The sequence below is a fragment of the Marasmius oreades genome, chromosome 5 (assembly GCF_018924745.1).
Source record: "Marasmius oreades isolate 03SP1 chromosome 5, whole genome shotgun sequence".
NCBI classification, from domain to species: Eukaryota; Fungi; Basidiomycota; class Agaricomycetes; order Agaricales; family Marasmiaceae; genus Marasmius; species Marasmius oreades.
Window position 1 is genome coordinate 270,562 of NC_057327.1, and position 17,267 is coordinate 287,828.

Genomic DNA, 17,267 nt, shown 5'->3' on the forward strand with positions numbered 1-17,267 from the left:
CGGATCAAAATCAAGTCATGACGTGAAAGCTGACGCACATACGTCGGCTCTTCCGCCGAATCTCCGCGGCACCATACGCGTCCTTTTGAGTCGAGACTTTTATAAACCGTGCTCCTTTCGCCTCTACTACCTACCCTCTTGACAACTCACAATGTCGTCCGGTACAGGAATTCGTATAGCCCAAGCCTTAGGAATCTCAGGCTCAGCCTTCGTAGCCGGGAGCATCATCTCCATCTCCGTCATCTCAGCCCCCGTCCTCCTCACTCCCACCAGTTTCTTCTCTACAGCTCACGCAGCCCTTCAATGGAAACACCTCTACACACGAGGTGCAACCCTCATGCCACCTCTTGCCTTGGTCGCCTCTTTGGCGCACTTCTATCTAGCTTGGAAAGCTCACACCCTCGAATCCGTTATTTCCAGCTCTCGCTCCTTAACAAGGTTGTACATGACGGCTGGAGCATTGACTATAGGAATCGTACCATGGACATTATTGGTTATGGCACCTACGAATGATGCTTTGATCAGGAAAGCTGTCGATTCTCCCACTGAAGCTGCGGTCGCGTCCTCAAAGACGTACGAGACGGAAGACTTGATGGAAAAGTGGATAACGTTGAATTTCGTGAGAGGGTTATTCCCCTTGGCCGGGACTGTTGCAGCACTTTATGCTACGTTGTTTTGAAAGGGGGGCGATTTGGATTCTTGGAGGATGGATGGTATGTGATTGCTGCTGCTCTTTTTGAGATCGTTTGTACGGGCTCTGAAAAACGTAAATCCTTAGGAGTTACGTCTCAATACACCACCGTTCAACATTCAACTACTCGAACTGTACGTGGTGTACCGGCACATCTTGAAATCCGACCTTCGCACATTTGCTCCCGTATTCAATTAGATTTCACACATCAGATCGTCGAAAATTAACTTCTACATTACTTTAATTTTACACTCTCCATGTCAAGAGACACCATTCAACTGACGATTGAACCAGATTGACTGCGCTTGAGCACACTAACTCACTCACTGCTGGAATGTCCTGCTGGAATGTCGTGTGTAGTACGGAGAGAGGGAGGAGAATTGAACGTTGATTGAATGTTAATATTGAAGTAGCGGAACAAATTCTGGAGCTATCCTGTTTCACTGCACCACAGGTGTCCTAGTATGTGAATACAGGCGTTGAGTTCATTGCGGTAAGTAAAGATTCGTCATACTCATGCATGGTGAATATATTCACCAACAAGGAAAAGAAGTTGACCTGCAAAGTAAAGGATTTAAGTATGAAGGAAATGGGTGCCCAATATTAACTCACCCTTTTTTGCATCAGGAAGCTTAATAGGAAGCTTTTCCTGAGGCACTGCTTGTGTGAACTTTTTCGCCACCTGCTTTAATAAATCCGAGAACTTGCGGGATCGTGAAGTCGCTTCCTGTAGGGATCTAGACTCCAGTTAGACAGGTTTATCAATGGGAAAGAAACCAAAACATACCACAGTACCAGTCCCCAGGATGTCGCATCATCCACTGCTCGGCATTCTTTGTGCTTTCACAACTACCAAAGGCTCTCCCACCAACTTTCGCGTACGTAAGGAGAAAAGTCCTTCATCCTAGGGAAAGTGTGACCATCAATGTGAGGGGAGATAACCGATAGCAAAGAGGTAGGAGCCAGAATGTTTGCCTCGAAAGGTAAGTTACATGTAAAGCGCCCGGTCTATTATCTCGCCCGAACGCTTGATATAATCTGGACACACAGCATCACCCAGGTCTTTGAGCATATCTGGAGTGAGTAAAAATCCTATGCTGAGGAAGACGACGCTTGGACGAAGACAGTAGAGGAAGACCATGACAGAAAGAAATCAACATGTAAACCACATGCTAAGAACCGATGAGATTGTCATTCACACGTGGCCACGAAAGGTCAGGCATCTATTTACCCCCGAAACCACAATTTGCAGCTATTCCGAGAGTCGAACAAAGCTGTACTACCAGTACCCAGAACTATCAACATTTAGGTACCACTACGTATTTAGGTAAGTTCGGGGTCATCAATATGATCTAACAGAAAGTGATCTCCAAGTTGACCTAGAGGAATAGGTTTAGTTTTTAGTAGCTGATCGTACTTAAGGATGGGGGGGGGGGGGGGGGGTGACTTACATCGTTCACCTGGCACGCCCTTTGCGCAAAGTAATCATCGGGCTTGCGGAATACATCGTGGCAGCCGGCGTTGGGGCCTGTAGGAGTAGGGGAGTTATCGATTATCCGTAAGCCCACTGCAAACACCGAGACAGTAAAAAAAACGACTTGAACTTACAAGAAGCACCGTTCGAGCATCCGTTTGTGTATTTGAATGAAATGGGAACGTTGAATGCGAGACTGGGAAGGAAAGAATTGAGAACAACGTTCCTCACGCTTGAGACAGAAAGCTTACGGTGGAATCAACGAAAGGTCAACGCTAGATCCAGATCCTGGGGCACCAGGGTCAGGGTTCTTCAAGGTGAGCTGAGGGAAAATTTTATTTGAGTCCAGATAGTCCCCCTAGTAAAATTTCGAGCTTGTTAGGGATAGAACGTACCTCGCAAGTCATACATCCAGCTAACGAAAGAAATAATAAAAATCAGACGAAACGATCGGCAAGTAGGTTGAACAGAGAACACGTACCGCCGTTGAGTCTGTCGCATCCTCCGGTCTGAAGGAATCTGTGGTCGAGTGATGAGTATGAAAAAGGATAAGGACCCCAAACGATAGATAGACATACGCAATCGTGGCCGGGATAGCTTCATTCGCGGAATACGGAGCACCAGTGGATACGATATTGCCTTGACGAACGAGGGTAGGGGTACCGCGACCGCACCTTGTAGAATTGTCAGGTTAGGCCAGAATGATTAAAACTCTGAGGAACTCTCACTTGTTAATCATCGTGATGGTATGATGTTCAGCGGCAGCGATCCCAGCAAAAGCCACAGCGAACAAGGCAGATTTGGAGAACATGACAGGCGATGAGCTTGTAAGTTGTAGTTGGGAGGGAGTTCAGATCAAGTTTCCTTGGGTAGGATTCTGGTATCTCCGTCCACATGATGGGGAGGCTTATATACGGTACACCCTCCCAGTAAGCCTTCCGCCGGACACGTCGCCTAACATAAACGATCTGAAACACCATGTCTTCTTTTCGGATGCGCTCAGTCGCAGTTGCACTTCTTCTTTGCGCTGGCACTGAATGGTATGTAACCAATGTGTGGAGTGAATTACTAGATCTCTGAGTAAAATTGATGGTGTATGTATCATGATTCCTATATGACCGGATGCTGTTGGTCAGAGATGATCAGAGGTCAAAGCGCTTTAAAATTGGCAAGGTAGAATCGTGACGAACACTGCATACATACTTAGCTCGAGCACTGTCGATATGTAGTGTCGTCATTAAGAGCTGTGGTTGGTGTTCCGTATTTCAATAGCCCTGGACGCATTGTGCAAGACGGCTGTGTGGTGGTCGTTATAGAGCATAATGTTTAGACCTATACCTTCAGAAACGATGCAACAAGATATGGAGCTTGAACTCCACCAAGCGCGCCGGAACTGGGTAATTGAAAAAAGGCAAATCCGAACGTCATTCATTAATCAAACACGGGGATATGGAGGATGTGAAACCGCACTATATCTCATTCGCTTACTTCCGCTCCATGAGGACTTCAAACTAACCATGCATTAGCTTCGGGTTGAACGGGATAAGTGGAACGCGACCATCGCAGTGGCCCGAGCGACGCACTCACCAGCGTTCTAGATTCACAGAGGCTCATACCCGCCCAATTCTCTGCTAGTTGCTGTGGACAATTCACCGTATTGAGTCGTAGAGTTCTAAAGGTCTAGGGCCGCACCCTTGGTTTGACTCGGAAGCGTGCGATGCGGATCAAGAACTTGTGGAGGCTGAGCACATATCGGCATCATGAAAATGATGCATTTGAATCCCCCGCGCGATTGCCGACAAGTGGGCAAAAGTTTGAGATCCATCGGTCGACAGGCTTCCCGCGAGATTTGAAGAATATGCACGATACCGACAACTCTACGTTTTTAACTGAAGTGGAGTTCGGGAGGGCGACACGGTGAGGAGAGTTTGAAACTTGGTAATCTGGATTATAATGGCTTGAAGTAAGTACAGTGGAGTATGTGCGAGCATGAAACATACGTACTCTGATAGATTAGGTTTAGCTGGCTTAAAGCATCCCGATTTTCAGCGCGCCCGTAAGCGGTCTAGCATTAGAAAAAGTCAACCAAATATGGAACCCATTTACGCCATTATCCATGTAGAAACGCGATAGATTCTCCAAAAATCACACATATCCCGTATTCCTCTCCGTTCCCAACTTTTTCTGATATAACAACGAGAGGCCGCCCAGAGCCTAAATGCAGGATGATAGATTCAATCAATGTCATGACGGTCGAAATGGAAGGGAGGTGATTAGATATCAGATCCATTCAATCTTAGAACGCATTCGTCCCACGAGTGCACGTGTGTACATCCATTCTCTTTCCCTACTACTATGAATCGATTTCTTCTCCGTCCCAGACGGAAGCTGCTCCATAGCAAGAGTTACTCGACGTTCTGAACTCCACATTACACGACGAGCCGTCGGGCTATCTGCTCCGGGGAGCGTCCCGTACCCCCATAGCCTCATTATCAGGGATGCCTTTGGAGACTGTATTATAACCGGGGACGATGGTTGGTGGGTGCACTATTTAAACTCGAAGGTCTTCCTCGAATTTTCCCACCAAACAAGAAACATGTTTTTCAACAAGTCTACTCTTACCTCTCTCATCATGGTCTTCCTCCTCGGAGGTTCTGTTGGTGTGCAAGCGCTCAGTAATCCAGGCAAGTCTCCTTCAACTCCTTTCCTCCTTCGATTCGTCGTGCGAGCAGAGATGAACGGTCCTATTTACTATGCAGTTGCCGCTTGTGTTGACCATCAACTGGGCGACCAGTGTTCCTACTTTACCGGACCTAAGATAACCAGGAGAATCGACGGAAGTAACTACACCTTGCTCAATAATGTGCGGTCCGAATCGCACTAACAAACTTCCCATTAGCTTGCAAAGAAGTTGATGGGCAATTGCAATGTATTGAAAACAGTTAGGATCTCACAACCACAGTACGAAAGTCTAGGTGCATTATCTTAGGAATTTGATCATGTATCCTGCGTTGAGAAATAATTCCGGTTACCGATGACCTAACAAAAGATAGTATCCACATATCCAGGTATAGCGTGAGGGTCGTCGTTAATCATCTACCTTTAAACTCAAACACTACTTCTTGCTTAATGCTTGGAGTTGTACAAATTCATAATAATCTCCTCGTTTACTGAGCAGTTGATCGTGTGTTCCTGCTTCGCTGACGCGACCTTCTTTGATGAAATATCTACAGGTAACCCAGTCAGCACCCTACACGATTCTTGCGAAAAGAAAAACTCGACCCACATTCGGTCAGCGTTTTGAATCGTCGACAACCGGTGTGCAATCGCAATGGTTGTTCGGCCTTTAGCAGCCTGATCCAACGCTTCTTGAACGACCTTTTCTGATGTAGAGTCTAGAGCCGATGTTGCTTCGTCCAAAAGAAGAACCTTTGGATTTCGTAAAAGCGCTCGAGCAATCGCGATACGTTCTTTTTCCCAGGAGTCAGCGTCACACACCAAGGGAAAAAATGGGAAGTAAAAGCTCACGTTTCTGTCCACCAGAGAGTTGGGAACCTTTACCACCTACTTCGGTCTCGAATCCGCTGCAAGGAAGGATTTTGAGTTTGACCCCGATAGATTAGTGGAAGGTGAGAGAACGTACTCTGGTAACGACTTGATAAATTCAAAAATGTTGGCATCTCTACAAGCGGCCTCGAGCTCTTCCTGTGTAACCTCTTCTACAGGCTTGATAGCGCCCAGTAGGATGTTGAATCGAATTGTCCCAGCGTATAGTGTAGGCTCTTGAGAGACGAGAGAGATCGCCTGCCGGTAGTCAGAAACGTTCAGCTCGTTGATCGGTTGACCGTCAAGCGTTATAGTTCCCGCCAGAGGATCATAGAACCTCTCAATCATCTGAATGCTAAGGAAAATACAAGAACAATACTAAATCAGTAACCCAGCGTCTAACCCAGATATTGGAGCCACGACTTACACAGTACTCTTCCCACATCCACTCTGTCCAACGAGAGCAACGTATGTTCCGGGTTCAATTGAAATAGATAAACCTCGAAGAACCCGTACACTAGGTCTTGTCGGATATCTAAAGTGCACATTGTCGAACTGCAACCTCCCAACCACCTTGGTAGGATCAACCGTTCTTCCGTCCATTGCCTCCGCATCGATGGATGGTTTAGAATCGAGAAGAGTGATGATTGAACTCGCTGCGCCTTTCGCTGAGGAGATATCGGGAGCCCATGTAAAAACGCTTCCGGCTTGCATGGCTGCGAATGTAGCGCACTATAGCGAGAACATCGTTTCAGTCAGAGTTTACATTGATATTGTCTCATTCAATGAAACACCCACCATAAGCCCGACGAAGAACCTGAATATGGGTATCTCGAGCCTAGAAACCAAGATCGAACCGTACCAGAACACAAGCGAGATGGCGAAGAACAACATGGACTGTGAAGCGGCGAATAACGCATTACTCCAAATGGCGGTCCTGTTGGACTTTCTGAGTGGTTCCTCCAGGCTTTCGCTATAGAGCCTGTTACAGTCTTCCTCTCGGGTAAGAGAAGCAACAGTACGAATCGCTGCGGCGGCTTCGCATGCCAATTGAGCGGATTGGGCATGAGCTTTTTTATTCGCTTGGTCTTTGAGGACGACAACACGCTAGGAGTGAAGTTGAGAAAGGAATTATCAGATGTCTGACAATCAGCGATGCAACGACCAACTCACAAGTCGAATGTAACCAGTGGTGAACAATACCGGGGCGCACGCTGTGCCGAAGCGAGTCTTGAGAATACAGTTGATACCGGGTAGGGTAGCGGTCAATCACTTACCAAGCCCGACGGCACCAATTTTCGGGGCAAAGATGAGCCCAAGGATAAGCCCACTGATGAGAGTCGAGAAACCTTGCAATATTCTGATACGCAAAGAGGTTGAGAGATTGAGAAACCAGGTTCCGAAAGATATAGTCACATACGCTCCAAGCGTTACGCCGGCCAACCCGTTCACTTTTTGAGCATTGTCGCTGAGATCGCTCGTCAGAGCACCAGTCTGGGGAAGGTTCGGTCACAGTTCAGACGGACACCTGATGACTAAAGGTCAAAGAATACAAACACTATTTTCATCTTTGTCGAAAAATTCGACTGTAAGGATACAGGATCGCTTGAGCACAACAGTGATACACAAACTTAGTAGGAATACTCACTATCCTGACGCAGAATGGACTTGAAGCTAAGGGTCCTGATTTTATAAGAGAGAGTCGCCGCCGCCGCTGTAAAATTGTAGTTCTGCGTTCCGATACAGAGACCGCCTCCAATAGCGATGACGAAAAACCTAATTATTGAATATGGAAAGGTGAGCTGACGGGCTATGGTTGCTGAGGGTTTTCACACACCAAAGTGCGTTCCGATCGCCTTGGAACCGAAGCTCGTGCGGATCTTGGTTCGTAAAAGCATTTATGGCTTTAGCTGTAAAGATGAACCGAAATCAGGCCAGTAATCTGAGAGAGAAATCAGGTTTGAGTTACCGTAAACGACTCCAAAGGAAGGGTAGATGAAACCACTAAGTGTCGCAGTTATCACAGCCAGAACGTATCTCTTCCATTCCGACTCGTTGAGGGCCCCCATCCGTCGGAATAGATAGAATAAGTTGTAATCTTCCTCTTGCACTTCCTGGACCTTCTTCTCCAATATTTCACTGGCGAGAGAACGACTCGTCTCCTTCCGGCCGAGGGGGACCTCCTCTTCGAGTTGCTTTTCTATCTGCTCCGGCGTTGGGAGAGCAGTGGCATCACCATCGACTTCACCAGCGTTGACTTCTGCTTCCGCTGCCTCGCGGAGTTTCTGGGCTTGAACAAGTTTGAAGTAGCTACCTTCCTCGTTTGCGAGGAGATCGTTGTGAGAACCTTGTTCGATCAGTCGACCTTCACCCATGACATAAATCACGTCAGCGTCCTTGATCGTCGATAATCGATGAGCGATAGTAATCGTCGTTCGACCTATCCGTGATGAAAAAGAACAATTACAATTAATCAATCATGCTTGCGGTTAATAGTAGACGTAACAACTACTCACCTGCAGCAGCCTTATCCAAAGCATCCTGTACCACCCCTTCGCTCTGCGTGTCAAGCGCGCTCGTTGCCTCGTCAAGTAAGAGAATCTTTGGGTCGGAAACAATCGCTCGGGCAATAGCAATACGCTGCTTCTGACCTCCACTCAACAAGAACCCTCTCTCTCCAACCATCGTATCATACCCATCCGGTAATTTGGAAATGAATCCATCAGCATTAGCTTTGATACAGGCTTCCTTGATGAGAGCAAACTTCTCCTCCTCACCGGCGTGCTCGTACACCGTGTTAATGAGACCATGTGCGACGTTCCCTTTGATGGTTGTCGCAAACAACGTCGGTTCCTGAGATACCAACCCGATTTGAGAGCGTAGCCATTTCAGGTTGAGGGTCTTTATATCCCGACCATCGAGTTTGACAACGCCGGAAAAAGGGTCATAGAATCGTTCAATGAGGGAGATGACCGTTGACTTTCCTGAACCTGACGAACCAACAAGGGCCGCCGTTTTACCGGCGCGGAAGGACAGAGAGAGGTCATTGGTGACGATGACACCAGGTCGGGAAGGGTAGCTGAAGGTGATGTTTTCGATGGAGATCTCGCCGTCGACGTGGGAGGGTTTAAGGCCGTCAGGATCAGCCGAGTCGATCTGAGGCCTGCGATCGATGGTCGAGTACAGTTTTGCAGCCGCCCCTCGAGCATGGCCGATGGCTGTTTAAACAGGTAGAGATTTCAGGGTCAAAACGAGATTGTAAAATCTTGAGTGAATGAAACTGACCTTGGAGCTCGGGAGTGAGCATGGTCAGAGTAAAAGAACCAATGAGAAATGCCATGAATACGTTGACCACGATGCCAACGTTTGCTGTGTGAACCAGGTTTGGTCGTCAGAGTACAACGATAAAACCTTCGCAAGTACGCACCATGTCCACTCAAAGTCAGAGTAACACCAAACGAAAAGGCTTAAATATGGATGATCCTGTTAGTAAGGGGGAATGACCGTCAGCGAAAGGGAACATGCCTAGTCCATACGCTGCGTAGATCGCAAAAAAGAAGACAGCGAGGCCAATTCCGTTTACGAGTGCAGATTTGGTGTCCAGGATTCTAGAACGTTCGATATGTTCGTTGTACATGTTGGAAAGCTTTTTCTGGGATCCAAAAGCCTGAGCTGTGCGAATTGTGGCGATAACTTCTTCAGCGAGGTTTCCGCTTTCAGCTATGCAGGTTCGGGATGCCCTGGAATGATAAGTGTCACCTACTCGACAATATCATTCAAGCGGAAGAAGATCCTTACTGCATGTATCTGGAGATGAACCTGCCCATGATTCCACCGGTTATCGTGGTGACAGGTAGCAAGGACGTCATTGCCAAAGCCAGGCGCCACGATTGAACATAGGATAAGATGAAACCGGTCATGAAAGCGGATAAATAGACAACCACTAAGGCGACTTTTTCAGACGTTCCTTGTTGCACCAAGTCTGATATGAGAGATTAGGGAATGTGTGGTCCTCAAGAGAAGACGGAATACGCACGAGTATCTGTCTGGATTCGCGTAGTAACTTCACCAGCTCCAACGTTATCAAAAAACGCTATATCCTGTCGTAAAACTGCCCGAAGATACTGCTCACGAACTCTCTTCGCAAGGATCTCTCCCGTGTACGCCCAAGTGAACATATAGATATATGTTACAATAAACGAACCAATTCCTAGGCAAAGTGAGAACTTTAGATATTGACGTGAAGGCGTTTTCAACATGGCACTGCGCACCGATAAGAGTCAGATACAGCGCTAACATTGAGGAGTCGTGACGGAAGTTTGCAGCAACTTGAGGGAACGATGCCTTGAGCTGAGCTGCCTGATCGGAATTTGGATTGTTCATTTCGCCAACCACGATTTGGAACTGCACGAACGAATTGACGAGTTTACCGAACAAAAGTGTCATCAAGGGCTGAGAGAATCAAAAAAAACCGAATTAACGTCTGCGGATAGATGAAAGTGTGGTACGACTCACCGAGGCAGCACCGCCAGCAGCAGCAGCGACCAATGCAATCGCGTCTATCGTCAGCTCGAACTTGGTTGAGAACCTAGGGCGAGTGGCGGTATTTTCAGAACATGATAGACTCGAGTACAAGCATACAATACAATGACAGCCATACCTGAACAATTGAGAGAACGAAACTGGCGTAATTGCTTCAACTGCTCCTTGCGCGCTCTCTGATTCCTTGGAGGGTTTATCGATGGCATTGTCAACGTTAGGTCGGACCTTCTCGTCGGATGAGCTTGCCCGCGAGTCTGTCATTGTGCTAGCGGTCAACACTTTGAAGAGGAAAAGTCGGGAGCAGTACGAACCCAAGAGCCATCAACGGTTTTAATAATCGTACGTGCGCAACGGTGGCTGATAGTGGCCTAAGAGCCCGTGACTAATAGCCGGAATTAACCGGCCGTTTGGGATTTTGCCATCAATGTTGGTTCAATTTGGCGGGATTTATGGCTTAATTACATGATCTGGCGCCAAACTAATCGCATGGTCGCTGAATTTTATGTCATGCTCGGGGCCCGAAAAGCCGACGACGACTATGCTGACTTTGAATAGGTTTGTAAAAGCTCCAAGGCCTCGTCGGGTGTAATTTGAACGTTACAGCGCTTTGCAGAACGTAGAGCGACCAGTTTTTCTTTTTCCCGCGCGACCAAATATTTGATCTTCCAACGAAATCTTCCGACCGAATCTTCCGATCAGTCCTGATACTTGCAGATGGCCCCCCATAGAGTTAGTTTAAGTTCCCTTCAGCCAAAATCTTCATATATTGTTCAAATATTGTTCTAAGACACTTTTATGGCAAGAAATCATGGCTGGAAGTCTTGGGAAGTCCAGTTCAAACTTCAGACAAGTTTCAGACGTATGGTGAGGAATCACGTGCTGCCACTTAGCAGATCTCTACGGTGCAACAACCCAGTTCACCGACAGTCGATTTTTACGAGATCTAGAGCAGATTTTCTTATAATTCTCGCAGTTTTGGAAGGAAACCGGCCAAAAAAATGCGATTTACGGTGTCAAAAGTTTTTTTCCCACGGTGTTTCACTTTTTGAGGCTAGGACCCGAGTTATATGGAACCCATTGTATTTTTTTCACCTCCCCATGGTCAACTCGAGTCCTCCCAGTCAATCCCATGTCAAAAAAAGTGCCAAACCAGGTAGCGCTAAGAAAGCACACAACAAAAGAAAAAGAGTCATCAAACTCACACTCCAGACTGCACGAGAGGAACATGCAAGGAACATGCTGATCCCAGTTATGTTGATCAGCAACCTGGAGGGGTTATCAGTTGCGAGACTGGCAGTCAGAGTGGAACAGGGGCTCCTTCCTAATTAGGGAATATTTTCTTTTTGGGATGGTTATGTAACATGTATTTCACTTTTTCGGGGTGGCCAACAGTAGACCACATCCTATGGCTTATTCCTGTGCACCCTGGATACCTATATATGATAGCTATTAAAATATAATGTTATTGAGAGTTAACTATTTTTTATGTGGGAGGAGATACAAAAGTTTCTTTGGGGGGTCGCGCGCGCCAAACCAAGTGCCGCGACGTGGGTTGGCGCACTATAGCAAGGCTGTCTAGTCTAGAAGTCTAGTCCTGTCTAGTTGGACCATCCGGACATGTGATAGGCATTCCAAATATGGATATTTTTACGCGACAAAATCCAACTTTAGGCTTTGATGTCACGTGGAGGGACGGTCGGAACATCAAAATTTGGTCGCGCGGGAAAAAAAGACTGGTCGTGCCCTACGTTCCGCAAAGCGCTGTAACTTGTTTGAACTTTGACCGTCATTACTTCTCACTTGCTTCTAAGTTCTCACACTTATAGCAACTATTCGTTTTGAGCTCCTTCCGATCGCTTGTTTTACCTCTAATTCAACTCTAATTTTTGTTTATTTTTTGTAGTAGTAAGTACAGTCGATAGGATTTCGAATCACAATGATCTGGACTTTGAGCTTCAAGTTTCTGTGTAGAGTAGTCGAGGCTGCGGTACTCTATGGTCTACCGCCTTGAGAGGCGTGAGCTCGCTCTACGGTCATATGACATATAGCAGTTCTGGTTCCCGTTGGGTTCAAGTTGGGTTCCCGTGTAATTATGATCTATTCATCTGTAGATCCAATGATCTAATGACTTGTGGCCCCCTTTCCGCCTTTTTCGTGCCTTTCACGCCATTTCTTGCAGATTTTGGACGACGGTTGCTGGGCGTACCAAGCCGGTAGGACCGAATTTTAACCAAAAGTAGGCTATCTTTTGGCTACCAGGTCATGCATCTATGCGATTGACGTCAACTTTAAGTTTAAACTCAAAGACCCTGAGCGTCTAAATATTCCACTCTTCCATCACGTGTATCCTTCCATAGGTCAATTCAACGTTCAATATTCCAATCTTCGCGTACTTGGGATTTGCGCGTCTTCTGTTCTTGCATGTAGGATTTACCTTTTGAATTACTCTTCTGGTCACTTAGATGTCTGCTATAGATTGATTATAGATCACATTTCCACAAAGTACGCCTCATGCTCGTGTAACTGCCAGCCTGGGTGAAAATTTCTTCCCTGAGGACTCAGGCCGATACTTCTGTCAGAAAGTCAACTGCTCGTGGAGGAAAAGTTCGTTGGAGCAACTTCATGCTCATGTCAGGATACCAGAACCAAAGACCATTTCTGGTAACCTTTTCCACATCCACTGCTTAAATTTTACCCAGGGACGTGAAATGGGTGTATTTTTAAATCTCGTGAGACTCGAACTAGCCACATACACCACCACCTATAAATATTTGACCTTTGACATGCATTTTTCTTCACGGGTCCTTCATTTGTCCCAGTCGATTACACAATGTCTTCCGCTACAGCCAGCAACTCAGCCAACAACTCAGATAAACACCATGTTATGGAACAAGAGTATGGTCCTAACTCTGATCCAGTCTCCTATCAAAGATACCCGACCAAGCTGGCCAATCCAGCACCTATGTGGGTGTCGTCATTTCTCAAAGAACGTATCAATCGTCTAAAATTCCATACCATAGGGGACTCTTCTCGTTCGCGGCAACGACCTTTATCCTCTCCCTTTATAACCTCCACACCCGAGGCGTCCAAGCCCCCAATGTCGTCGTCGGAATGGCCATTTTCGCAGGAGGTCTCACCCAGTTCATAGCTGGAATGTGGGAATTTCCCCGTGGAAACGTCTTTGGGGCCACTGGTATGTTTTCTCTATTCCCCTGCCTTTCATTTCGTCGACCGTTTGCTTCCTTCCCCGATAATAGCCTTTGCATCTTACGGTTCCTTCTGGCTTGCCTATGCGACGATCAACATTCCCAGTTCAGGAATCCAAGCGGCATTTGCGAACGAAACAGAGTTCCATAATGCACAGGGCATCTTTCTGATCACTTGGTTCATGATTACCTTCTTCTTCTTGTAAGTGCTCAGTATTATATCTTCGTTTGGGGAATGGTTGGTCAGGCCGGGACGCTAACATTCCATATTCGTACTCTAGGCTTGCTGTGATCCGAAGGCATATCGCGTTTTCGGTTCTCTTGACATTACTCGATCTCGCTCTTCTCATGTTGAGTATTGCAGAGTTTACGGGGAACGCGAGGTATGTCGACACATTTTGTATTAACACTTCTGACTGACGAGTCACTTCCTCTGCAGCATCTTGAAGGCTGGCGGCGTATTCGGAGTCTGTACGGGGCTAGTAGCGTTCTACATCGGCGTCTCTGAACTACTCACGGCTGAACCCAAGCCGATTATCAGGAGAGTACCGCTTGGAGTTTTGCATAAGGTGTGAAAATGGGACAGAGGAAGAGGAAGGAAGAATATGAATGGCCGACAATCTTACTTGGAAATTTGTGTATCATATCGTCGCCCACCGCGAAAAGCAGTTCTGGTTTCTTTTGCACTCAAACATACACGTAGAAAACTGGTATGAATACGGATGAGTCGCAGCCTTCTAAAGCCATTTGAGAGATAATTTGAGAGTTTGAAGGCGTGGGTAAGACAGCTCCCGTACCCAATCTACCAATCACTCATGAGTTGGTTGCAGATAGTTGGTACTCCAGATATCCGTGTCCGAGGATCACCCGCCACTCTTGGACCGTAAAGAACCATCTTTGGAAACATTTTCCCTTTCCACTCTTCCGAAATTCCAGTGGCGCATAGAACTTCTACACGCAGCCTCAAGGTCTCAGCGTGAGATGAAAAGGGCAAACCTATCACCTATAAATTCGTGCAGTTGCGGTTCTTTAACCACTCAACGCCTACCCTTCCTCTGCGTTACAGCCAAAAGTCCAGTCCACAATGTCTTCCGCATACCCGGCCGGCGACGCAGACAAAGCTCAAGTTTCTGAAACCGAGGAATACAGTCCCAACGCCGACCCAGTCACATACGCCAGATATCCTACCAAGATCGCCAATCCAGGACCTGCGTGGGTATCAACTATAATTCCGAGCTTCGAACGATTGTTAACATCCTTCTTTCCTCTTCAAACAATCAAAATTTCCTCCCCAACAGCGGATTATTCAACTTGGGTGCCACAGCCTTCATCCTCTCCCTCTACTTCCTCCACGCTCGCGGCGTCCAAGCACCCAATGTCGTCGTCGGAATGGCTCTCTTTGCTGGTGGACTTACACAATTCATAGCCGGGATGTGGGAGTTTCCCCGTGGAAATGTTTTTGGCGCTACAGGTGAATCTCGATCAATGAACGTCTTCTCAATTCTAAACGGGAAAAAAAAAAGTTTTTGCAACCTTTGGATCTTTCTGGCTCTCCTACGCGACCATCAACATCCCGGCCTCTGGAATCCAAGCTGCTTTCGCGAACGAGCAAGAATTTCACGACGCGTTGGGTATTTACCTGATGACTTGGTTCGTGATCACCTTGTTTTTCTTGTGAGTATTTTTTTAATTTTTGGGTGTTGTCCTCATCACGAAACATAACTTACAATCATGTTCGTTTGCCTTTTAGGGCTGTTGTCATACGAAGGCACGTCGCGTTCACGGTCATCCTGGTATCCCTCGCCATTGCTTTTCTCTTGTTGGGTATCTCGGAGTTCAACGGGAACGCTAGGTACGGTTCTCATGATCATATTTTGATTTTTAGACTTCAGGATTTTACTGATGGGGGGAATCCTCTTCGGCTACAGTGTCTTGAAAGCCGGGGGAGTGTTTTTACTCATCGTAGGACTGACAGCGTTCTACATCGGTGCTTCTGAACTCTTCGCGTCCGAACCTAGGCCAATCTTGTATTTACCGCAAGGGGTCCTGGATAAAGTGTGAACAGTGGTGGAGGAGGAGGAGGGAGAGAAGGGGGAAGGCAAACAACGAAATGTGGATTGGATTCAGATACGTACTGATTGCTAACTGTATTGATTGTTGTACTACGTAGCTTCAACTCGATTCCCATGATCGAAAATGAATCGGATTAACTATGAACCGTTAATCATTTTGACGAGAGTTCCCATCATGCGAAGATAAGTTGCAGGTGAGGCTGAAGCACCTTTCCCAGCCGTTCCAACAAAATTTTCCAGCGTCCCTCGATCGTACCCATCAAGGTAGTATGTCAGATAATTGGTAGCGCATGCAGCTGTCAGACCTGTGAGCTGGGATATCCGCTCCTTCGATACGGTTTGTATGCGTGCTCTGCCTGGGATCCCTGGGTCAAACGACGATGACTCGGAGATGACAGCGTCAAGTATGCCCAAGAAAGTTTGAACACGTCCGTTTTTTGTAAGTAGATTGGGATGGACAAAATATCGATATCGTCGATCGAGATACCTGACTCGAGGGTGTGAGGAGACAGGCAAGGTTCCCGGATGGGACAATTCCAAACCAATCCGGGGAGATGAATATATTGGTGGTGTGATCGGAGGGTCTGCATCCTTTGCATTAGACTTGACTGGCCTGAGAAACATGACGGGTAATCTTTGTTCCGGAGCAGGTACTTCTTGTCCACAGAAGATAAAAGCAGATCTGTTGCCTCCCCATTTACATCCCACTAATTCCGAGATAGTCAACGTTCCAGACCCGTGTTGTGCACTCTGTTTCAAAATCTCATCCACGAGCAATGAAGGTCCGGAAATGATTTTCCCATCATCAACTCGCCTCATACTCCGTAAAAGGATCCCTCCTCGTAGTTCATGACCCGGAGGGTTGGCCATAGGTGAAGATCCGGGTTTCAAAACATCTGTGGCTGAAGGAGCGTCCAAATTGGTAAAATAACGCGATGAAGTCGAGTTGGTAGCAGCAGGAGGCTTCAATGATTCAACTGCCGGGCCTCCCAGAGTCAAATCCAAGCCTTTTCGAGTTCCTCCTCTGTAACCCGTGGTACTAGTCTGGCTTCGAGAGGAGTCATTCGATTTTCTTGGAGCGCGATGGAAGTACCTAATTTAAAATCAATCTCGTAAAAAAGAAGGAATGGGGATGAATGCCTCACTTACCACTGTCCACTGATCCTCTGCTCTTCGCTCCCATGGGTGAAAGGGTCCTCATGACACCCAGATTTCCAAAGGTAGAATTCTATCTCCAACAACTCGTAGCAAATCTCTTCTTCGCAGTCAGGCTCTAGTAGACCGTGGCGACGTATGACCAGCTGAAAGCGTCTAGATAAGAGGTATTCAGCAATTTCCTCGAAACGTTCGTGAATATCTGTTTCGGAAGAAGCGGAGGTGAGATCGAGAAGGGTAAGCAAATCCGATTCATTAGCTTCAGAAGCCTTTGTTGAACTATGGTCGCAGTGGAGAACACGCTTGCGTGTAAAAACGTCTTCTTCTCCTTCGGCGTCTTCTAAGGTTTTCCTCTTGCCAGAATAGCTAATCATGTATGCTGGAGAATGTCAAGAGGGAGTTTGGGGGTACAGTAAGAACTGGCCCAGGTAAGAAGCAATTTTTACCGTGATCCGGTTCAACGTGACGTATACGTGACCGCGTACTGACACCAATTTTTGCCTCGAAAAAAGGTAATTTTTCGAAGAGAAAATACATTTACATTTACATTACAGTGGAATACCTTGATAACGAATGCGCTA

General features: G+C 46.9%; 6 protein-coding genes across 6 annotated transcripts; 3 read left to right on the forward strand and 3 right to left on the reverse strand.

The window, feature by feature from the left end:
- The first annotated feature begins 54 nt into the window (after positions 1 to 54).
- E1B28_008165 (uncharacterized protein) lies at positions 55 to 1,289 on the forward strand. The gene is made up of 3 exons (XM_043152950.1): positions 55 to 713; positions 779 to 1,184; positions 1,263 to 1,289. The coding sequence occupies exon 1, from the start codon at positions 152 to 154 to the stop codon at positions 677 to 679; it is 528 nt and encodes a 175-aa protein (XP_043008233.1). The 5' UTR covers positions 55 to 151; the 3' UTR covers positions 680 to 713; positions 779 to 1,184; positions 1,263 to 1,289.
- A 754-nt stretch (positions 1,290 to 2,043) lies between these two features.
- On the reverse strand, positions 2,044 to 2,976 carry E1B28_008166 (uncharacterized protein; the record flags this gene model as incomplete). Its single annotated transcript, XM_043152951.1, has 8 exons — positions 2,044 to 2,070; positions 2,143 to 2,219; positions 2,300 to 2,361; positions 2,417 to 2,487; positions 2,561 to 2,580; positions 2,647 to 2,684; positions 2,744 to 2,839; positions 2,894 to 2,976. 8 exons carry the CDS (start codon positions 2,974 to 2,976, stop codon positions 2,044 to 2,046), a joined length of 474 nt encoding a protein of 157 aa, XP_043008234.1.
- Positions 2,977 to 5,280: 2,304 nt separating this feature from the next.
- E1B28_008167 (uncharacterized protein) lies at positions 5,281 to 10,603 on the reverse strand (the record flags this gene model as incomplete). The annotated part of the gene is made up of 22 exons (XM_043152952.1): positions 10,372 to 10,603; positions 10,227 to 10,299; positions 9,983 to 10,163; positions 9,748 to 9,921; positions 9,510 to 9,693; positions 9,237 to 9,451; positions 9,139 to 9,177; positions 8,997 to 9,080; positions 8,228 to 8,929; positions 7,681 to 8,151; positions 7,549 to 7,621; positions 7,360 to 7,487; positions 7,269 to 7,297; positions 7,132 to 7,205; positions 6,989 to 7,071; positions 6,885 to 6,925; positions 6,510 to 6,818; positions 6,139 to 6,443; positions 5,809 to 6,066; positions 5,694 to 5,749; positions 5,452 to 5,635; positions 5,281 to 5,392 (listed from the first exon to the last, which is right to left on the reverse strand). The coding sequence occupies exons 1-22, from the start codon at positions 10,512 to 10,514 to the stop codon at positions 5,281 to 5,283; spliced, it is 3,918 nt and encodes a 1,305-aa protein (XP_043008235.1). The 5' UTR covers positions 10,515 to 10,603.
- A 2,480-nt stretch (positions 10,604 to 13,083) lies between these two features.
- Positions 13,084 to 14,034, forward strand: E1B28_008168 (uncharacterized protein; the record flags this gene model as incomplete). Its single annotated transcript, XM_043152953.1, has 5 exons — positions 13,084 to 13,217; positions 13,274 to 13,446; positions 13,511 to 13,661; positions 13,741 to 13,842; positions 13,899 to 14,034. The coding sequence occupies 5 exons, from the start codon at positions 13,084 to 13,086 to the stop codon at positions 14,032 to 14,034; spliced, it is 696 nt and encodes a 231-aa protein (XP_043008236.1).
- A 509-nt stretch (positions 14,035 to 14,543) lies between these two features.
- On the forward strand, positions 14,544 to 15,520 carry E1B28_008169 (uncharacterized protein; the record flags this gene model as incomplete). Its single annotated transcript, XM_043152954.1, has 5 exons — positions 14,544 to 14,671; positions 14,758 to 14,930; positions 14,983 to 15,133; positions 15,210 to 15,311; positions 15,388 to 15,520. The coding sequence occupies 5 exons, from the start codon at positions 14,544 to 14,546 to the stop codon at positions 15,518 to 15,520; spliced, it is 687 nt and encodes a 228-aa protein (XP_043008237.1).
- Positions 14,617 to 17,120, reverse strand: E1B28_008170 (uncharacterized protein). Its single transcript, XM_043152955.1, has 4 exons — positions 16,681 to 17,120; positions 15,187 to 16,624; positions 14,993 to 15,121; positions 14,617 to 14,924 (listed from the first exon to the last, which is right to left on the reverse strand). The coding sequence occupies exons 1-2, from the start codon at positions 17,058 to 17,060 to the stop codon at positions 15,670 to 15,672; spliced, it is 1,335 nt and encodes a 444-aa protein (XP_043008238.1). The 5' UTR covers positions 17,061 to 17,120; the 3' UTR covers positions 14,617 to 14,924; positions 14,993 to 15,121; positions 15,187 to 15,669.
- Positions 17,121 to 17,267: the final 147 nt, after the last annotated feature.

Bases quoted from the DNA above. Each gene is read 5' to 3' on its own strand.
- E1B28_008165 (XM_043152950.1), top strand. From the start codon at position 152: ATGTCGTCCGGTACAGGAATTCGTATAGCCCAAGCCTTAGGAATCTCA.
- E1B28_008170 (XM_043152955.1), bottom strand. From the start codon at position 17,060: ATGATTAGCTATTCTGGCAAGAGGAAAACCTTAGAAGACGCCGAAGGA. The intron at 16,625-16,680 runs GTAAGTGAGGCA...ATTTTAAATTAG, and splicing joins CAGAGGATCAGTGGACAGTG to GTACTTCCATCGCGCTCCAA.